This window comes from Protomyctophum bolini, assembly GCF_963924005.1.
Source record: "Protomyctophum bolini genome assembly, chromosome: 5".
NCBI lineage: Eukaryota > Metazoa > Chordata > Actinopteri > Myctophiformes > Myctophidae > Protomyctophum > Protomyctophum bolini.
This window is the reverse complement of record NC_137866.1, coordinates 47824643-47848218: the sequence shown is the minus strand read 5'-3', so window position 1 is coordinate 47848218 and position 23576 is coordinate 47824643. Positions and strand designations below refer to the sequence as shown.

The following is a 23576-nucleotide window of genomic DNA, read 5'->3' as shown; positions in this document are numbered from 1 at the left end:
TACAAACTCCACACAGAAAGGCCCTTTCGCCAACCCCGCCTCGGGTATGGGCATTGATGACGCAGAGGAGAGAACACGCCCCCAGCGCCCACAGCGGGAATCGAACCCAGGATCTTCTAGCTGTGAGGCGACAACACTACCGACTGTGCCACTGTCCCCTCTCTTGGTTTTATTTTTGATAAAGATTTTAAACTTAATAAACAATCAGCTCCGTCGTTAAAACTCTCTTCTTCCAAATTCCAATCATCGCCACGGTCAAATCCTACCTCCCCTAAAAACAGCTGGAGATGGTTATCCATGCTTTGATTTCATCAAGAATAGATTATTGCAACTCTTTGTATATTGGCATCGACCAGGCATCACTCAGGCGTTTACAGCTAGTGCAGAACACAGCTGCCCGCCATCTCACCGTCAGTATAAAATATGTTATAGTGTATATTGTATAGTGTTATAGTGTATATTGTATAGTGTTACAGTGTAAATAGTGTTGTATATATTTATCGGAGGGTTGACATACTGTGAATCAGGAGGTCCAGGTTCGTTACTGAAGTCAGGAGGATTTCCTGGTTTAGACCAGTCACTCTTCACAGACAGAAGGCTGGGAGTTGGAGACTCTGCTCTGTGGTGGACATTTCTGGAATCATACAGACAGAAAAAACAATACATAAACAATAGAGACAGTGAATAATACTACTAGAAATAATACTAAGTAAATAACAGACAGTAATTAGCATAACAGTAGCTTGTATTCCATGTAGTACAAACGGTGCAATGGAATGATTTGCCCAAGGAGATAAAGACAACACACTTAAAACACTTAAAACTTAGGTCAGGATTGAGATGGCGTTTTTAGAATCCTGAATGGGTCTGTTGAATTGCGCAATTGTAACAGTTATCTCTTTCACACATTCCGACCAGGATTACTGCATGTTTTTGTGAGGCTACCTACCCTAGGGGTCACGGGGAGAACATGTGAGGGTACGTACCCTAGGGGACACGGGGAGAACATGTGAGGGTACCTACCCTAGGGGACACGGGGAGAACATGTGAGGGTACCTATACCCTAGGGGACACGGGGAGAACATGTGAGGGTACCTACCCTAGGGGACACGGGGAGAACATGTGAGGGTACTATACCCTAGGGGAAAGGGGGAGAACATACAAACTCCACACAGAAAGGCCCTTTCGCTAACCCCGCCTCGGGTATGGGCATTGATGACGCAGAGGAGAGAGCACGCCCCCAGCGCCCACAGTGGGAATCGAACCCAGGATCTTCTAGCTGTGAGGTGACAACACTACCGACTGTGCCACTGTCCCCCCTCTTGGTTTTATTTTTGATAAAGATTTTAAACTTAAAAAACAAATCAGCTCCGTCGTTAAAACGCTCTTCTTCCAAATTCCAATCATCGCCACGGTCAAATCCTACCTCCCCTAAAAACAGCTGGAGATGGTTATCCATGCTTTGATTTCATCAAGAATAGATTATTGCAACTCTTTGTATATTGGCATCGACCAGGCATCACTCAGGCGTTTACAGCTAGTGCAGAACACAGCTGCCCGCCATCTCACCGTCAGTATAAAATATGTTATAGTGTATATTGTATAGTGTTATAGTGTATATTGTATAGTGTTACAGTGTAAATAGTGTTGTATATATTTATCGGAGGGTTGACATACTGTGAATCAGGAGGTCCAGGTTCGTTACTGAAGTCAGGAGGATTTCCTGGTTTAGACCAGTCACTCTTCACAGACAGAAGGCTGGGAGTTGGAGACTCTGCTCTGTGGTGGACATTTCTGGAATCATACAGACAGAAAAAACAATACATAAACAATAGAGACAGTGAATAATACTACTAGAAATAATACTAAGTAAATAACAGACAGTAATTAGCATAACAGTAGCTTGTATTCCATGTAGTACAAACGGTGCAATGGAATGATTTGCCCAAGGAGATAAAGACAACACACTTAAAACACTTAAAACTTAGGTCAGGATTGAGATGGCGTTTTTAGAATCCTGAATGGGTCTGTTGAATTGCGCAATTGTAACAGTTATCTCTTTCACACATTCCGACCAGGATTACTGCATGTTTTTGTGAGGCTACCTACCCTAGGGGTCACGGGGAGAACATGTGAGGGTACCTACCCTAGGGGACACGGGGAGAACATGTGAGGGTACCTACCCTAGGGGACACGGGGAGAACATGTGAGGGTACCTATACCCTAGGGGACACGGGGAGAACATGTGAGGGTACCTACCCTAGGGGACACGGGGAGAACATGTGAGGGTACTATACCCTAGGGGAAAGGGGGAGAACATACAAACTCCACACAGAAAGGCCCTTTCGCTAACCCCGCCTCGGGTATGGGCATTGATGACGCAGAGGAGAGAGCACGCCCCCAGCGCCCACAGCGGGAATCGAACCCAGGATCTTCTAGCTGTGAGGCGACAACACTACCGACTGTGCCACTGTCCCCCCTCTTGGTTTTATTTTTGATAAAGATTTTAAACTTAAAAAACAAATCAGCTCCGTCGTTAAAACGCTCTTCTTCCAAATTCCAATCATCGCCACGGTCAAATCCTACCTCCCCTAAAAACAGCTGGAGATGGTTATCCATGCTTTGATTTCATCAAGAATAGATTATTGCAACTCTTTGTATATTGGCATCGACCAGGCATCACTCAGGCGTTTACAGCTAGTGCAGAACACAGCTGCCCGCCATCTCACCGTCAGTATAAAATATGTTATAGTGTATATTGTATAGTGTTATAGTGTATATTGTATAGTGTTACAGTGTAAATAGTGTTGTATATATTTATCGGAGGGTTGACATACTGTGAATCAGGAGGTCCAGGTTCGTTACTGAAGTCAGGAGGATTTCCTGGTTTAGACCAGTCACTCTTCACAGACAGAAGGCTGGGAGTTGGAGACTCTGCTCTGTGGTGGACATTTCTGGAATCATACAGACAGAAAAAACAATCTATATATACAAGTGAGAAGTCGTACCCATACTCATTCTTCATGCTCTATCTCCGACCGAACCACACTTTCACCACACATCTCTATATGCAAAATAAATTCGGCACGCTCCCCGCACTGATATAGCCTATTTTTTTGCCGTTCAAGTGTCTCATTTACTCTGCAAATATTACTTTTATGAAACACGCTGTTATTGCTCAACGTCAACAGCCTACGTCACAATCGTCATGTTGGCGTCTACCAAAATCGTCATGTTGGCGTCTACTACGCCAACTACGTTCACTTAATGGGGCCAGTCTTTCACAGTGACACACATGTTACATGAACCACGCGCCCGGGATGGTTTCTACCCCTCAATGTCGTATTTGCTGCGCCCTACGCTGTTGCCACAACACAAGGAATTTAACCACGCTACTTGCATACACTGCAACTCGCTTACAATTCGCAAACCTGGCAACACTGCCCTCTCTTACCAGCCCCGCCCCCACACTAGCTTGACAATGTCATCTCGCGCAGCACAGAATCTGATCTCGCGCAGGACATTGATGAGAGACAGAAGGAACAGGAGAGATTATACGATCGCTATTTCGCTTATTCCATCTAAATCTCTTTATTTACAAAAAAAATGACTCGACGATTCCCTTAGTTACATCAACATTGTTCTTTGTCAATAATCGGATTGGGCCAAAATATCACCCTTACACCGATCACTTTGCCTATTTTCGCCACACAGCCAATTTACTTCCGCGAGCGGCCGGGCCATTCCGCCCATGCGAATGCATGGAGAAAAAAAAGAGACGAAAATCCTCGGAGCAGTGCCACACACACACACACACTCAGTCACACACACACACACACACACACACACAGAGAGGAGTTGACAAGTGAGAGAACGCGACGGCTGTTGCGTTTCACCATGGCCAGTGCTGTTGTAGACAGCGACGACGATGATACACGGAAATAAGTGTGGAAAAGAAAACGAGGGCCGTATCCCAAAGGCAACACGCAGCATCTTAGCAGACATCACAAAGAAATCGATCTGTCCAACGACGATGGTACAAAGACAACAACACAGCCAACTATATTCTTATAGAGAAAAGCTCTCAGCTAATTCGCCCCGTGCAAAACAATTAACGCACGGAGTTGCGGTCTGCATAGCTGCAGACATGCGACCACTATCAGTGGTGGCAAACGCTGGCTTTCAATATTTAATGAGAGTTGCAGAACAGCAGAACCACGTTACAAAATGCCATGCAGGTCACACATGTTTTCACTCCTAAAATGTATAAAACTAATAATACATGTGATCGTCAAATATATGGCCGTTAGTACTGTTAATTCAACATCCGGTGAGGGGAGGATACGGATTGTGTATGGAAATCAGCGCATACAGTGGGTGGGCTTTAGACCGGATGTAAGCCACATCCACTAAATGTACACTAAATAGAAATAGTATAAAATACTGCATAAAATGGTGTAGCCTACTGCAGCTATTTATAACCAGGTAGTGTATAAGTGAAATTACACACTTAAATTAGTATTTAATACTTGAACTAACAACAGATGGGTCTATATACTATTTGTCTTTTCTTCTTTTTTCTTTCATTTACTTACTTAGAGCTTAACAAGAATGTTACAAGTCATCTCATCTTAAAGAAACATTTAAAAAATGTTAGGGCATAAAACCCAAAGTTGTTAAACCTTTTCTTATTCTCATTCTGATTTGTTATTTATAGAAAATAAATGTGACTTATTGGGAAACAAGTGTTTTTCTTTACAAACCAAGATATTGGCCTAAATTATAATGAATATAGCCCTCAATGCTGAAAAAGAAGGTTTTAAAAAAATAGATTGAAAAAATTTAATCAAACATCGAAGCAAATCGTGAGCTTCAAATCGAACATTGAATTGAATCGTGGACTAGGCGAATCGTGATAGCGAATCGAACATCGAATCGAATCGTGAGCTGCAAATCCAAAATTGAATTGAATCGTGGACTAGGCGAATCGTGACAGCCCTAATGTATACATACGCCTGCACGCACACACACGCACATGCACGCCTGTAAGGCCCCCCCCCCACACACACACACACACCAACATGCGATTCATTAAATAACTATTTCTCCGCACGCGCGCACACAACATTATTCACGTGAAGCCTACAGGGAATTACAGACGGAATGTATACTATATACACACACACACACACACAGTCCCGGCTCACATGCTTAGAATTTATAGATGCGCAATTTTGGGATTATTTTTGTACATTGAAAAAATATTGGGGGTCCTTTGCTCTTGCCATGACAATGTTTGAGAACCACTGCTCTAAAACAATATTAGACAAAGTTTGAGACACAAACACATTGCTCTCTCTCTCTCTCTCTTCTCCTTTTGTATAAATTAAATAGGCCTATTCATGATTCTGCTTATAGAGAAGTAGCCTATGTTAGTTTGTTTTATGGACTTGAGAGCTACTTTCAAAACGACCAGCTCAACATACCCACCAAATAAAACTATCATCCCATTGCTGCAAATAGTGACAAAATGTAATTGAGGGGCCTTTCATATAGGCTACATATAAGACAAACGCACATGGAATGGGAAATAGAGGGGGGACAATGCAAATCGTAGGCTTTTATTTTTGTTGGTATTTGACTTTGCTACTGATGATTGTAAGCAACAACAAGTATTGCATTGTGTGTTTGAGCTGACAGGCCCTTTTTGATGTCAATCACTCAAGTCATTTCAGTTCATCTAAAGCGGAAGATGCAAAAATCGTTTTTTTTATTAAAATTATATATATTTTTACTGCCATGTCATGTGGTCTACCTGCAAAGCCTTTGTAGATCGTGATCTACCATTTGGGCACCACTTAACGTCAGATCAGGGGTTTTTCTCGGCCAGCGCCAACAATGCTCCCCGAAAGCATAATCGCAGCAAATACCGGGCAGTGTGTATGAGCCTTAACATGTTGACTACACTACACTACACATAATAACTAATAACCCGTTTTCAGCTTAAAGCAATTATATTTCATTGAAGCAACTCCTTAGCATTGTTTTCATACCATGGATGTGATAAGAAAATATCAAACATAAGGGAAATATTAAATAGTATCGGGTGTACCAGTTTGGCCTTTTCTTTTTTTTCAATGGGGCAATACATTGATTAAACAAACGTTTGTTTGATTGAGTTGTACAATCTACTATACAAGTGAGAAGTGGTACCCATACTCATTCTTTGTGCTCTATCTCCGACCGAACCACACTTTTACCACACATCTCTATATGCAAAATAAATTCGGCACGCTCCCCGAACTGACATAGGCTATTTTTTTGCCGTTCAAGTGTCTTATTTACTCTGCAAATAATACTTTTATGAAACATTCCTACACGGAACACAATCACTGCTGCCCCAACACGGTCAGAAACAAGCCCAACCAGCCCACAAACAAGCCCTTTAAACCACGCTACTTACATACACTACAACTCGCTTACAACTCGCAAACCTGGCAACACTGCCTGCCTCTTACGTCACCAGCTCTGTTACACTCACTGCTTGCAGCAGCAGCACTCGCTGGGAGCTGGGTCTGCAGGCGACCGTGTGTGTGCGTGCGTGCGTGCGTGTGTGTGTGTGTGTGTGTGTGTGTGTGTGTGTGTGTGTGTGTGTGTGTGTGTGTGTGTGTGTGTGTGTGAATGAATAAGGCGCTTATATCGCTTTTGCTCAGTGGATGGGACATTTACATTAAAAGCTATCGGATGGACGCGTGGATAACGGCATGGTTGTGTGCACTCGGAGGGAAAGGTTCCATATAGCTTCCATGCTAGCTGCTTCAGACACAGGGGAGGGGAGGGAGATTGCCCGCCTCACGGGACTCCTGTGCGAAATAGCGCTTATGCAACAATTACCCAAAAAACAACACCTCAACTCAATGTCATTGTGAATAAGAATTTCGAGCGAAAATATAATTTTTGGAAGGACACTTTCACCCAGTATGAAGCGAAATGTGGAAGCCGTGTGTGTCACGTGACCTATATAATCCTGTAACGCCGTGCATTATGTGCTTGCGTGCGCATTTCCCAAATCTCAGTCATTTATCCACACATCGCTCTGTGTGTGTGTGTGTGTGTGTGTGTGTGTGTGTGTGTGTGTGTGTGTGTGTATCACTACATTAGTTGCCTGTTCAAAACTAAACTACACTTTATGAAATCATTGTTGCAGCCTACACACATATATTCTGGCCCATTCAGAACACATTTCCCAAATCTCTGATTTATCCACACATCGCTCTCTGTGTGTGTGTGTGTGTGTGTGTGTGTGTGTGTGTGTGTGTGTCGCGTCGCCCTCCAGCTGCAATTGCGAGTGTGCGCTGTGTGCAGGGCACACTACTGAGTTTAAAAACACAGCTGAAACATGAAGTGGACTCTGTCAACTCCTGAAAATTCCTTCTTCCCATATTGCGCTGCAACGACACTGGGATGAGCCCGGCGAAGCCGGGCGAAATTCTAGTACATAAACAATAGAGACAGTGAATAATACTACTAGAAATAATACTAAGTAAATAACAGACAGTAATTAGCATAACAGTAGCTTGTATTCCATGTAGTACAAACGGTGCAATGGAATGATTTGCCCAAGGAGATAAAGACAACACATTTAAAACACTTAAAACTTAGGTCAGGATTGAGATGGCGTTTTTAGAATCCTGAATGGGTCTGTTGAATTGCGCAATTGTAACAGTTATCTCTTTCACACATTCCGACCAGGATTACTGCATGTTTTTGTGAGGCTACCTACCCTAGGGGTCACGGGGAGAACATGTGAGGGTACCTACCCTAGGGGACACGGGGAGAACATGTGAGGGTACCTACCCTAGGGGACACGGGGAGAACATGTGAGGGTACCTATACCCTAGGGGACACGGGGAGAACATGTGAGGGTACTATACCCTAGGGGACACGGGGAGAACATGTGAGGGTACCTACCCTAGGGGACACGGGGAGAACATGTGAGGGTACTATACCCTAGGGGAAAGGGGGAGAACATACAAACTCCACACAGAAGGGCCCTTTCACTAACCCCGCCTCGGGTATGGGCATTGATGACGCAGAGGAGAGAACACGCCCCCAGCGCCCACAGCGGGAATCGAACCCAGGATCTTCTAGCTGTGAGGCGACAACACTACCGACTGTGCCACTGTCCCCCCTCTTGGTTTTATTTTTGATAAAGATTTTAAACTTAAAAAACAAATCAGCTCCGTCGTTAAAACGCTCTTCTTCCAAATTCCAATCATCGCCACGGTCAAATCCTACCTCCCCTAAAAACAGCTGGAGATGGTTATCCATGCTTTGATTTCATCATGAATAGATTATTGCAACTCTGTATATTGGCATCGACCAGGCATCACTCAGGCGTTTACAGCTAGTGCAGAACACAGCTTCCCGCCATCTCACCGTCAGTAAAAAATATGTTATAGTGTATATTGTATAGTGTTATAGTGTATATTGTATAGTGTTACAGTGTTATAGTGTTGTATATATTTATAGGAGGGTTGACAATCATACTGTGAATCAGGAGGTCCAGGTTCGTTACTGAAGTCAGGAGGATTTCCTGGTTTAGACCAGTCACTCTTCACAGACAGAAGGCTGGGAGTTGGAGACTCTGCTCTGTGGTGGAGACTTCTGGAATCATACAGACAGAAAAAACAATACATAAACAATAGAGACAGTGAATAATACTACTAGAAATAATACTAAGTAAATAACAGACAGTAATTAGCATAAAAGTAGCTTGTATTCCATGTAGTACAAACGGTGCAATGGAATGATTTGCCCAAGGAGATAAAGACAACACACTTAAAACACTTAAAACTTAGGTCAGGATTGAGATGGCGTTTTTAGAATCCTGAATGGGTCTGTTGAATTGAGCAATTTTAACAGTTATCTCTTTCACACATTCCGACCAGGATTACTGCATGTTTTTGTGAGGCTACCTACCCTAGGGGTCACGAGGAGAACATGTGAGGGTACCTACCCTAGGGGTCACGGGGAGAACATGCGAGGGTACCTACCCTAGGGGACACGGGGAGAACATGCGAGGGTACCTACCCTAGGGGACACGGGGAGAACATGTGAGGGTACCTACCCTAGAGGACACGGGGAGAACATGTGAGGGTACCTATACCCTAGGGGTCACGGGGAGAACATGTGAGGGTACCTACCCTAGGGGTCACAGGGAGAACATGTGAGGGTACCTACCCTAGGGGTCACGGGGAGAACATGTGAGGGTACCTACCCTAGGGGACACGGGTGAACATGTGAGGGTACTATACCCTAGGGGAAAGGGGGAGAACATACAAACTCCACACAGAAAGGCCCTTTCGCCAACCCCGCCTCGGGTATGGGCATTGATGACGCAGAGGAGAGAACACGCCCCCAGCGCCCACAGCGGGAATCGAACCCAGGATCTTCTAGCTGTGAGGCGACAACACTACCGACTGTGCCACTGTCCCCCCTCTTGGTTTTATTTTTGATAAAGATTTTAAACTTAAAAAACAAATCAGCTCCGTCGTTAAAACGCTCTTCTTCCAAATTCCAATCATCGCCACGGTCAAATCCTACCTCCCCTAAAAACAGCTGGAGATGGTTATCCATGCTTTGATTTCATCATGAATAGATTATTGCAACTCTTTGTATATTGGCATCGACCAGGCATCACTCAGGCGTTTACAGCTAGTGCAGAACACAGCTTCCCGCCATCTCACCGTCAGTAAAAAATATGTTATAGTGTATATTGTATAGTGTTATAGTGTATATTGTATAGTGTTACAGTGTTATAGTGTTGTATATATTTATAGGAGGGTTGACAATCATACTGTGAATCAGGAGGTCCAGGTTCGTTACTGAAGTCAGGAGGATTTCCTGGTTTAGACCAGTCACTCTTCACAGACAGAAGGCTGGGAGTTGGAGACTCTGCTCTGTGGTGGACACTTCTGGAATCATACAGACAGAAAAAACAATACATAAACAATAGAGACAGTGAATAATACTACTAGAAATAATACTAAGTAAATAACAGACAGTAATTAGCATAAAAGTAGCTTGTATTCCATGTAGTACAAACGGTGCAATGGAATGATTTGCCCAAGGAGATAAAGACAACACACTTAAAACACTTAAAACTTAGGTCAGGATTGAGATGGCGTTTTTAGAATCCTGAATGGGTCTGTTGAATTGAGCAATTTTAACAGTTATCTCTTTCACACATTCCGACCAGGATTACTGCATGTTTTTGTGAGGCTACCTACCCTAGGGGTCACGGGGAGAACATGTGAGGGTACCTACCCTAGGGGTCACGGGGAGAACATGCGAGGGTACCTACCCTAGGGGACACGGGGAGAACATGCGAGGGTACCTACCCTAGGGGACACGGGGAGAACATGTGAGGGTACCTACCCTAGAGGACACGGGGAGAACATGTGAGGGTACCTATACCCTAGGGGTCACGGGGAGAACATGTGAGGGTACCTACCCTAGGGGTCACAGGGAGAACATGTGAGGGTACCTACCCTAGGGGTCACGGGGAGAACATGTGAGGGTACCTACCCTAGGGGACACGGGTGAACATGTGAGGGTACTATACCCTAGGGGAAACGGGGAGAACATACAAACTCCACACAGAAAGGCCCTTTCGCCAACCCTGCCTCGGGTATGGGCATTGATGACACAGAGGAGAGAACACGCCCCCAGCGCCCACAGCGGGAATCGAACCCAGGATCTTCTAGCTGTGAGGCGACAACACTACAGACTGTGCCACTGTCCCCTCTCTTGGTTTTATTTTTGATAAAGATTTTAAACTTAATAAACAATCAGCTCCGTCGTTAAAACTCTCTTCTTCCAAATTCCAATCATCGCCACGGTCAAATCCTACCTCCCCTAAAAACAGCTGGAGATGGTTATCCATGCTTTGATTTCATCAAGAATAGATTATTGCAACTCTTTGTATATTGGCATCGACCAGGCATCACTCAGGCGTTTACAGCTAGTGCAGAACACAGCTGCCCGCCATCTCACCGTCAGTATAAAATATGTTATAGTGTATATTGTATAGTGTTATAGTGTATATTGTATAGTGTTACAGTGTAAATAGTGTTGTATATATTTATCGGAGGGTTGACATACTGTGAATCAGGAGGTCCAGGTTCGTTACTGAAGTCAGGAGGATTTCCTGGTTTAGACCAGTCACTCTTCACAGACAGAAGGCTGGGAGTTGGAGACTCTGCTCTGTGGTGGACATTTCTGGAATCATACAGACAGAAAAAACAATACATAAACAATAGAGACAGTGAATAATACTACTAGAAATAATACTAAGTAAATAACAGACAGTAATTAGCATAACAGTAGCTTGTATTCCATGTAGTACAAACGGTGCAATGGAATGATTTGCCCAAGGAGATAAAGACAACACACTTAAAACACTTAAAACTTAGGTCAGGATTGAGATGGCGTTTTTAGAATCCTGAATGGGTCTGTTGAATTGAGCAATTGTAACAGTTATCTCTTTCAAACATTCCGACCAGGATTACTGCATGTTTTTGTGAGGCTACCTACCCTAGGGGTCACTTGGAGAACATGTGAGGGTACCTAACCTAGGGGTCACGGGGAGAACATGTGAGGGTACCTACCTACCCTAGGGGACACGGGGAGAACATGTGAGGGTACCTACCCTAGGGGACACGGGGAGAACATGTGAGGGTACCTATACCCTAGGGGACACGGGGAGAACATGTGAAGGTACTATACCCTAGGGGACACGGGGAGAACATGTGAGGGTACCTACCCTAGGGGACACGGGGAGAACATGTGAGTGTACTATACCCTAGGGGAAAGGGGGAGAACATACAAACTCCACACAGAAAGGCCCTTTCGCTAACCCCGCCTCGGGTATGGGCATTGATGACGCAGAGGAGAGAACACGCCCCCAGCGCCCACAGCGGGAATCGAACCCAGCATCTTCTAGCTGTGAGGCGACAACACTACCGACTGTGCCACTGTCCCCTCTCTTGGTTTTATTTTCGATAAAGATTTTAAACTTAAAAAACAAATCAGCTCCGTCGTTAAAACTCTCTTCTTCCAAATTCCAATCATCGCCACGGTCAAATCCTACCTCCCCTAAAAACAGCTGGAGATGGTTATCCATGCTTTGATTTCATCAAGAATAGATTATTGCAACTCTTTGTATATTGGCATCGACCAGGCATCACTCAGGCGTTTACAGCTAGTGCAGAACACAGCTGCCCGTGAAGAGATGGATGGGAGAGGGAGGGACTGAGAGTCAGGAGACCAAATTATTAATCCTGGCCCCAGGACAATGCATGAGTTAAAAATCACACCCATGTGAACTGAGGTGCTCTTGTCATTATATATCATCATACGTCATATTTGGTGGACATTTGATCTAATCTCTTTCATTCTCAATAGCAAATATTGAGACCTGTGGGGACAAGCTGTAGCAAAAAAGGGAAGGGAAAATGTTTATGGTGGACTGAATAAATTGGCATACAAAGTTAATTTTAAGTGCAATGTGTTAAAAAAGAAAAACGAGGCTTTCTCCATGGTCTGAATAAATAAGTTTCATATTTTATTGTTAAACCTTAACCCGGCATGTGATGAACTCTGCAGTGCTCAGTGCTCAGAAATGCAATGTCTTAATGCCACGTGACTAATGCACTGAAATGGAGATGTTTGCAAGTGTAAATTGGTCTACTGAGTTATACTGTTTTATTAATACAATGTATTGCGTGATATATATTGTCTGTGCTCCTTACATTTTGGGTAGGTGCTCCAAATGTTTTGCTAGTGCTACTAACTTTTTAATTTGGGAGCACTGGTGCTACCAAGAAAAGTTAATTTCGAGCCCTGGGTTCACAGACATGCCGGTCTGACAGACAGACAGCAATCACTAGGGCTAATTAGCCCTCTAAAAAAATAGAAGTCCACATTATGGCATCAGTGCAATTCGGCCAGTCATAGTTTTAAGCCAGATCACCTTAATTCATTATAATATGGGCAAGAGCAACTGTGTAGGCTGTAGGCTACTACATTGATCTCATCATGAGATCAATCAAGTTTGGTGCCAAATGTCCCACGAATCATTTTAATATGACGACGTCATATGAAATGAACCTGCACTTACATCTGATATATATATATATAGGCCTATAGGTGTCCATGATCAGAACACATCCATTCTGCATTCAGACAGATGACAGTGAGATGATATCAATCTAAAAGATGGACTTCCCCGCATGAATCAATGCAGCTCTGATAAATAAATAAAATCGGATATCTATTTTACCTCTGCATGTTATATTTTTCATCCATGATTCAGTGTCAGTCTCTCTCCGCCTATTCATGGTTTTTGCTCTCTTACCTGATAAAACGTGAACCTGTGTGTCCTTGAACAAACTGAAGCTAAGAATAAGAATGACAAAAGAGTTTCCGTTGCTCTTCAATTAATAAAACGGTGGCATAGTCCCAGGTTTATTCACTCAATAGAGTAGGTTGTACAACATTGATACCTTTCACACTTTAAATAGTGCACCTCAAATAATTAATGGTTGTATGTCTTCTAAAGTAATAATGTAACGGCCAAATGAGTGTAATTGTCAAAATGAAGTTGTGACCATGGGGTGGCGCTGTTGGCTTTATAAGCGTCTGCTTCACTGGCATGGGTAGGGAGGCTTGACCCGGAAGGGCAATGGTTTTTGACCGCAGGTACGTTATGCTGTGGCGCAAAACATTTGTCTGTCTGAAATATTATTCATTGTTTGTGTCTAACTATGGTCTGTCTATGAAATCATGCAGATGCTGTACTATGGTGAAGACTGAACGGGTGAAACAATAAATCATAAAAAGCATGAAGACCTGCCTGTGTTATATCATTGGCGCACTGACACACAGCCAACAGTACAAATTAACATCAGCGTGTCAGCCAGGTCCAACCACGGGATCACCCCCCTCAGTAGCTCCGTATAAGACGGACGCTCCTTTAATAAATAACGATAAAGAATATTCTATTGCCAAAATACTGTGTGGCTGATTCGGCCTTGGTCACAATTACACCAGCTTCCCTGAATAACACGGGACCTAATCGTAGCTTGAGAGGACGGATAAATACGATATCATTACGCATCTCCTTTACACCTGTGCGTACATTTTCGTTGTGAATGATGACCAGGGTGTACTATATTGTATAGTGTTATAGGTCCTCATTCACAACGGAAATGTACGCACAGGTGTAAATGAGATGCGTAATATCCTACCTCTCAAGCTACGATTAGGTCCCGTGTTATTCAGGGAAACTGGTGTAATCACATTGGGCCTGATTCACAACGGCGTTTACGGTGATAACATGACGTGAAGCTAGCGGAAAGGCATTTACGTGGATTTCCCACATTAATTTGGAATTCATGGAAATGGCCGTGAACTTGACGCTCACGTACGTTGGTCGGAAACTCCGTCAATTCCCACGGGACGTCTTCAGGTGGCGGAGACGGGAGACATTTGCGGAAGCATACACGTGAGATTTATTCAGAAGGCTTTAGTCTTCATGCTGAATCAATAAATTGTTCCCAAATCTCAGATAAAATATGTAGGCATGTGTCCCCATGACATATTGGTCGATCAGCACAAAAGAAATGATAGCCTATATAATAAAAGCTGAGTGCACTTGTATGCCTAAATGCATGCATTTCCCCATACAGAAACTGCCCCTGCAAGCCCGACACCTTTTTATTTATTCATTAGGATATTACTATAGCATGCGCGATTGCGCTTCTCACTTGACAGCTTTCTACTTGCAGTGCAACGCATTGTGAGCTTGTAGATCGGCTCTCGCGCATGTTAAAAAACAAACTCACAATTATAATAAGAACACATAGGCTTATCTGCATTCTGCACTACGAATCCAACATTGTTTAGTGTAGTAATGCCTGCAGTAGGCGGCAGGCCTATTGAAATTGTTTTGTTACGGAGCTCCTTGAGTCAGTTGACTGTCGGTCGGTGTGTGTGTGTGTGTGTGTGTGTGTGTGTGTGTGTGTGTGCAGTGTGTGTGTGTGTGTGTGTGTGTGTGTGTGTGTGTGTGTGTGTGTGTGTGTGTGGTGGGGGGGGGGGGGGGGGGGGGGCAGACAGCAGCGTGCTGCCGATCCGATTCACATTGGAAAATGAATGGGCTATATAGCCCTGTATAAAAAATAGAAGACCACATTAGCCTGGGAGGCGGCCTTTTTTCCGACAGCATTCTAGCCGACGGGGCAACGGTCCGCTCCGCAGCTCCACATGCGCTGCTCCCGTGCTTGCAAATATGAAGGACAGACTTTATAATCATGTATTGATATTGATCACATGCATGGATGCCACACACAGAATAGTTTAACTCACTGGCTAAACTCACTGGATTATAATTTCTTAAATTCTTCAGACAAGAGGATCCCAATTATTCACTTATGAATGTATAGGCTTGTACTGTTCTTTATCGCGCAAGCCATGCCCCCCTCCCCCTCTCTCTCTCTCTCTCTCTCTCTCTCTCTCAAAAGACGACTTTTGCATTGACATATATCCGATATTTAAAATATCGGATAGCCTATGTTTTACCTCTGACTGCAAAGGTATGAGTGCAGCACCCGCCTTGGTCCCGAACTTAATTAAATAAATTATAATTATATTGTTTCAGCAGCGGAGCACGCACCGTTGTGGACATATTAATAGAGTGCGGGCTATATTCATGCATTGACCGCGGCTGTGAAGCCGCATAGTCTGCGGCTGCAAAGCCTTTATTCTTTTTTTGACAGACCAAACTGCTGTCTGCTGAGTCATGCTTGAAGCCTTTTATGGTGCGATATGGGGCGTGGATCAATGCAAATGAGGTTGTCGGGTGCTTTTCCGATCACTTTGCACCCACTGCATTCAGTATGACATACACCTGCGATACGCCAGCGCACCTGTGGTACACACCGCTCTCTGAATAACACGTCATCTCAACGTAGCTTGATCGGACGGATAAATACGATATCTGTTTCCGCCACAGTGTAACGGTGGCGGATTTCTTTTTAATGAATCAGGCCCTTTGTGTGGATCGCCGGATGTACCCGTTCCGCATTTTTACCAAGCGATTCGCCTGGTGTCGCCCTGTTTGATGGAACATCCACGCCCATTCCACACCATATAAGGCAACAGGAAATATCAAAATACGTCATCATAGCCTGCACAGATCAAGTTATACAACAGTGAACCGCGATGAGCTTGTAGAGCAGTTACTTTTGACAGGCAGGTCTCTGCACAGACAGATCTTCAAGCAAACAGCGCAAGTTATATGTAGGCCTATATAATTATAAACAAAACTTGCCAACTTGGCACGCATTGCTTCAATCATTGTTAAATAAGTTAATAAATTACGTTAATAAATAAGTTAACTGATGTTACAGTTACTGTTACTTTCACTGTTTCACATAATGAGAAAGAAGTTAATTTGTACAGTTCACCACACGACCAAATACTATATTAAAACTCGCCAATGATAAAAGCCCTTACTGATGAATTGCCATGCACTGCAGGGTTATAAAATCTGATCATTTTCCTTTGGCCTATTTGATTTATTGATTACTGGGGTGATTGATTCCCTGCCCTGCACTGTCTGATTTGGAAACACAGGACATATTTAATCCACCGGACCATGCGGTTTTGGCTCTTTTTTTCTTTTGGGATTAATCAGTTTTTGCACTATATTTCATCCGATCCAACATCAAGCCTGATCAAGATAAGAGTTGCCACTGGGGCGTCCGCATGTGACCAATATACATTATTATAAAAACGGCCTACTGCAGGCATTACTATACACGAAACAACGTGAGATTTGTACAATGCAGATATAAGTGCATGTTCTTATTATAGCCTAATTGTGAGTTTGTTTCTTAACATGCAGCCGATCCACAAGCTCACAACGCGTTGCACTGCGAGCAGGCTAGAAGGCTGCTGAGATCGTGAGCCGCATATACTGTATATCCTAATAAATAAATAAAAAGGCTCAGGCTTGCAGTTTCTGTATGGGACTCTAGGCTAACTTCATTGACCAATGCCTCTAGAATGCATGCATATACAGTAGGCATACTGCATATGCATGACAGATATATAAGTGATACTTGGCTTTTATGTACACTATCGTTTTTTATGTGCTGACCAATGTTGGGGACACATGCCTACATATTTTATCTGAGATTTGGGAACTTTTTGTATGCCCTTTACACCACCCTGGAGCTGACACGGATATCAGCAGAGTTTCCGTCCAACCAACGTCACCGTCAAGTTCACGGAGATGGCCATGAATTCCCACGAAATGTGGGAATCCACGTAAATGCCTGTCCACTCAAGCTCTGCTCACGATATTAGCATAAACGCCGTTGTGAATGAGGACCATATAGTGTGTATATTGTATAATGTTATACGTCGTCATTCACAAAGGCGTTTACGCTCATAACGTTACGTAACGTGAGCTTAACGTGAGCGGACGGGCATTCATTCGGAATTCATGGATATCTCCGTGAACTTGACGGTGACGTTGGTTGGTCGGAAACTCCGCAAAAACCTCTCACTATGGCGTAGAAGGCATACGCTTGCGTATATTTATTCAGAAGGCTTTAGTCATCATGCTTAATCAATAAATGGTTCCCAAATCTCAGATAAAATATGTAGGCATGTGTTGTATTATAGTGTTCTGATACTTGGTGCTGTGTTCGGAGCTGTGTTAGGGCACGTTGAAGGCCGCTGCTGGCAGGCAATGATTGTGATGTCTAGTCTGTGACGTCATTAGGACATGAAGTATCCAAACTATATATGCTGCTGTAAGGGTAATAAACCTTGTGAACGTTTTGATGTGACCAAGTCTCGTGTCATGTTAATCTTCTCCCGGGCCGGCCTGTCTGTCTGTCCGCCGCCGAACCATGGAAATGCCAACCGGGTCGTCACACACCAGAACCAGACGAGGGTCCAATGCGTAGAATACAGTTGATCATAACAGCATGTGTCCCCAACTTTGTTCAGCACAAAGAAATGATAGCCTATATATAAAAGCCGAGTGCACTTGTATGCACTTGTATGCCTAAATGCATGCATTCTAGAGGCAAGTTAGCCTAAAGTCCCATACAGAAACTGCCCCTGCAAGCCCGACACCTTTTTATTTATTTATTAGGATATTTCTAGCATGCGCGATTGCGCTGCTCACTTGACAGCTTTCTACTCGCAGTGCAACGCGTTGTGAGCTTGTAGATCGGCTCTCGCTGACTCACGCTGCATGTTAAAAAACAAACTCACAATTATAATAAGAACATACACTTATCTGCATTCTGCACTGTACGGATCCAACGTTGTTTAGTGTAGTAGTGCCTGCAGTAGGCCTATTTAAATTGTTTTGTTATGGAGCTCTTTTGAGTCAGTCTGACAGTGTGTGTGTGTGTGTGTGTGTGGGGGGGGGGGGCGGGGGGGGATTATGCCACATTATTCATAGTCATAGTTTTAAGCCAGCTCACGTTAATTATAATATGGGCAACTGTAGCTGTGTAGGCTACTACAACAAGTTTGGTGACAAATGTCCCGCAAATCATTTTAATGACGACATCATGCAATGAACCTGCACTGACGAAGAGGATCTGACAAAGAGGATATAGGCTACCCGCCGTACTGTATATGGTTGAACATTTAAATAGCTATATGCCTACGTGTCCATGATCAGAACAAATCCATTCTCCACATGGCATTCAGACAGATGACAGTGCGATGATATTAATCTATTCCCCACATGAATCAACGCAGCTCTGATAAAAATCGGATATCTATTTTACTTCTGCAGGCGAGTGTGCAATTGCTCTTTTTTTTATAACCCTGCAGTGCATTCATCAGTAAGGGCTTTTATCATTGCCGAGTTGTAATATAGCATTTGGTCGTGTGCTGAACAGTACAAATTAACTTCTTTCTCATTATGTGAAAGTATCAGTTAACTATTAACGTTCTGACATTTAACAAGGGGTGAAGCAATGCGTGCCAAGTTGGCAAGTTTCGTTTATAATTATATACAACTCACGCTGTTTGCTTGAAGATCTGTCCGTGCAGAGACCCTCCTGTCAAAATTAACTGCTCTACAAGCTCATCGCGGCTGTTGTATATAATTTAAAGTTTGGGAATCCTCTGTGCAGGCTATGATGACGTATTTCGAGATTTCCTGTTGCCTTATATGGTGTAGAATGGGCGTGGATGTTCCAACTAACCAAGCGACACCAGGCGAATCGCTTGGGAAAAATGCCGAAAGGATACACTCAGCGATCCGCACAAATGAAGTGATTAAACCACGCAGGTTCCCTGAATATCACGGGAGCAAATCGCAGCTTGATCGGACGGATAAATACGATATCATTACGCATCTGTTTACGCATCAGTTACGCTGTGGCGTATTTCTCCTTTGTGAATGAGGAGAGGACCATAGTGTGTATATTGTACAGGAGGATTCACATACTGTGTGTGTGGAGGTCCAGGTTCATTACTGAAGTCATGAGGAAGTCCTGTAGACATGTCACTCTTCATAGACATGTAGCTGGGTGTTGGAGACTCTGCTCTGCGGTACAGACTTCTGGAATCATAACATTGTTTGTGTGAATGACATTGTCAATTATTTTATTTTATTTGTGTTATTGTTACATTTCATTTTATTTATACAAGGGTAACATTTTTTGTTTCCTCTCACAACATTGCAGCGAAAAGAAAACTAAAATTGCAAAAAACATTATATAAATTGTTATGTTGTGGTTTTACTAGGCATGTAAAATACTGTAGTTACAGGGCCTGGCCAAGAGGGGGCACAAGTACACCAGATTAGGACTAGGCAGTCAGTAGGAGGCAGAGCCATATAGATTAATCTTAAATCCCTTTATTTTAGTTTTATACTAATAGTACAACATAAACATTACAGAGACTTTAGTTGTCACTGTACAATACTTACTAAATATACAATACAATAACGGGTGATAGTTTAAACATGGCTTTTTGCATACTGTACATATTACTGTTCACATACTATACATGCACACAAGCAGCCAGCCTGTCTACTGAACACCACACTGATTTGTACCACTTCATTCACAAACTGCACACACAGTAATTTACAATCTGTAGATTAACTTTGAACAGGATTGATACAACATTATTAGATGTTACGTCTTGTTTTTGTCATTCATGTAACTTATTAGCATGAGATCACATAGTTGTATTATAGTGTTGTGTATATAATGCTGCTGCATTGTCTGAAGGAAGCCAAGTTTTACTCTTATATACCTGTAGTGTACACAAGATGGAAGAATAAAGTACAGCATTGAACCTTGAATTGTATAGGAGGATTCACATACGTTGTATCTGGAGGTCCAGGTTCATTACTGAAGTCAGGAGGTTCATGACTCTTCATAGACACAGATGGAGGCCCTGCTCTGTGGATGTGATGTTTGTCAGCTCCTTCCTCCTCTCTCTCCTCACACCGACTCATCTTTGGTCTTCAGGAAACCTGTCAAGATTACAGTCACAATACACCATGAGGAAACAGTCAATGCTGGTCTAGTCCAGGCGCATGCCACATAATGCCACATAATAGGCTCTTATTGTCACGTCAGCTCGTCGCTTGTTCGAGTCCCGTTCATGACGACCTTTGCTGCATGTCTCTCCCCTTCTCTCTCTCCCTCTTTCCTGTCTGTCTTCACTGTAACTATCAGCAAAGGCACAAAAGCCAAAAAATAATCTTTAAAAAAAAGAGAGGAAATGTTTGCTGTTTGCAAAATCTCGGCCACTCCCTGACTCACACTGGCTCAAGCCAGCATGGTGGTGTTACGGTGGAATTGGTGACCTGTGAAAATATGTGACAATCGTGTAGACTCTACACGATTGTCACATATTTCCACAGGAAATACACTGTAGACAATCACATAATGTCAGTGTCTGAATGTAAATCGTTGCGGTTTGTTTATTAGGTTTGTAATCTAGCGGTATTCTGGCAACGTATTTAAAGACTTCCATTATGTGAAGTCCACAAGATGGTCACATATTTCAGCAGGTCACATATTTCACCATAACACCATAACGCCACGCTGGAGTGATGGAGTGGCTGAGATTTAGGGTATTGGAATTTGGTTCTAGGGTAAGATTTCAGCGTAAGCCAATCAGAGACAGACACAAACGTATGTTTTCTCATGCCAGTAAATCTCATTTGAATTGATTTGACATGAGTTGAGTCTTGCCTTCTGGGGAAAGTACTCACTCACGCACGCACACGCAGGCGCTGTCTGTCACTGAGGCATGCATCACCATAGTTGTGAGGTGATGCACAAAAGCTGTCATGTGACAACATTTCACATGGAAACCGGTTGTAACATAACACCACCGCTGTGTGTGGCTGTGTGTGTGTGTGTGTGTGTGTGTGTGTACACAGATACAGGGCACTAGGACAGCAAAGCACCTTGATGTGCTTTGACCTTTGTCCAAAAACTTGTAAAAAAATGTAAAAACAATATGGTCATAAAGGTGATATCACTTTGTATATAATCCTCCCTACTATAGAGTGCACACACACACACACACACAGCCACACACAGCGGTGGTGTTATGTTACAACCGGTTTCCATGTGAAATGTTGTCACATGACCTCTTTTGTGCATCCCCAGTTAACCCCTGGGGTAAAAAAAACTTTAGATCCAGCCTTCATCCAATCCTTGGTGCAAGTGCTGTTGGCCTGTTGCACGTCCCCCCACTGTAGAGCGTGCACATGTGCACATCATATTACCTGGGTGGACCAGGTGTTTTTTATAAATCACCAAAATCACTGAAGGCTCCTTTAAGCAATGTGAGAAATGAGAGAGAGAGGGGGGGAGGGAGAGAGAGAGAGAGGGGGGGGGAAGGGAGAGAGAGGGGAGGGGGGGAGGGAGAGAGAGAGGGGGAGGGAGAGAGAGGGGGGGAGGAAGGGAGAGAGAGAGAGGGGGGGGAGAGAGGGGGAGAGAGAGGGGGGGAGGAAGGGAGAGAGAGAGAGGGGGGGGAGAGAGGGGGGGAGGAAGGGAGAGAGAGAGAGGGGGGGGGGGGGAGGAAGGGAGAGAGAGAGAGAGAGAGAGAGAGAGAGGGGGGGGGAGGGGGAGAGCCCCCCAGAGATGTTTATCATTATGATTGGGTGTGTCTGGAACCCTATGGCTATGTGAAAAAGTTTTCAAACATTATATTCCAGACAAATTATTTATTTTACACAAATCCAGTATTTTCTTTCTCTTTTCATTTTCTTTTCCTCTTTTCAATTCAGTAGCAAATTACTGAAATGACTTTTTTGTCATTACTTATTTTAGAAAGTTCCTGTATTGTATTATTTATTACACTCCCTGTGCTGTTTGCATCACGATTCAAGTTGTGATCTAATAAAATGTAGTCCTACTAGAAATTACCAGGAAATTACATCTGGCCACAAACGATCACGGTATCTACTGAATGTAGTGCATGTTCGGACTAACGGGACTTCGGATCTATGGGTAGTTCCCCACATATGGTATCCCCTCTTCACATTCAGTAGATCCTTTAAGGGGTTTGTGGAAAAAATACATATTTAGCTACCTGTTGGAATGCCCCCTAAAACAGACTAGACATTAGTTCCAGTAAAGTGATTAAAAACACCTACCCGATATCAATCTTTAGGCTTGAATCCAATGTGGCAAAATGGAGTGGAGTGCATGTTGTGCAGTTCTCTCTGTGTTGTTGTTGTGTCAAAATGGTCGACTGTTTTAACACACAAAGAAGGGAGTGTCTATAGAGACCAAAGTCACCAAACTGGTTCTGTGCACGAAGTAAAGAACGATAAGCATGAGTGATGATGATGTGGTTTAGGGCAGTGTTTCCCAACCTGTGCTCAGTGTTGCCAACTTAGCGGACAAATCGTGGTACAAGCGCCAGAGATAAGACCTTAATTTTTCTTAATTTTCTTTCTCAGCCTCAAATCCGCTAAATTGTCAAAACTAAAAGTGGTCGGCGCGTCAGGCTCAGTGGCTTCCTAAATTCCTCGGCTCGGTTCCTCCTTTCTTGCTCTGCCTCTGTGACAGAGCAAGAAAGGAGGAAGCACTTGCAGCTCACTTTAGTCTGCTAGTAAAAATAAAATACACACTCAGATGCATAAAGTATTAACCTTCTAATTCCTGTGTGGATCGGAACAAAATAGCGTTCTAAACGTTAGTTGAATTGAGGTTTATGTTTTTTTTATATTATTGATTGATTTATTGATATTTGATATTGATATGAAATTGATATTTATTAACAGTTTGCAGAATTGCAGTACATTTCAAGCACAAACTCAATACAAAGACTGTGTGAGTGGACGACCCAATTAAGCATTACACTTGTTTACAACAGGGTCCACCATGTTCAATTCATCAAAACATTTAGAGACGTACAAATAGATACTTCTATATAGTTAAAGAACAGAACAGAAATTCATCATAAAGGAAGCAAAAAGGTAAAAGAAACATATATAG

At 43.3% G+C, this 23576-nt stretch overlaps 1 protein-coding gene across 1 annotated transcript in view; it reads right to left on the bottom strand.

The window, feature by feature from the left end:
- The window catches only part of LOC308315167 (uncharacterized protein), a 62260-nt gene extending 39186 nt beyond the window's left edge, over positions 1 to 23074 (bottom strand). Inside the window, exons 1-9 of the mRNA XM_080763007.1 lie at positions 22730 to 23074; positions 20436 to 20587; positions 19550 to 19663; positions 11167 to 11283; positions 9861 to 9977; positions 8551 to 8667; positions 2838 to 2954; positions 1678 to 1794; positions 518 to 634 (exon numbers count right to left, since the gene is read on the bottom strand). Of these exons, the coding sequence (XP_080619133.1) occupies positions 518 to 634; positions 1678 to 1794; positions 2838 to 2954; positions 8551 to 8667; positions 9861 to 9977; positions 11167 to 11283; positions 19550 to 19663; positions 20436 to 20569 (950 nt within the window). The 5' untranslated portion in view covers positions 20570 to 20587; positions 22730 to 23074. The remainder of the gene's footprint in view (positions 1 to 517; positions 635 to 1677; positions 1795 to 2837; positions 2955 to 8550; positions 8668 to 9860; positions 9978 to 11166; positions 11284 to 19549; positions 19664 to 20435; positions 20588 to 22729) is intronic.
- Positions 23075 to 23576: the final 502 nt, after the last annotated feature.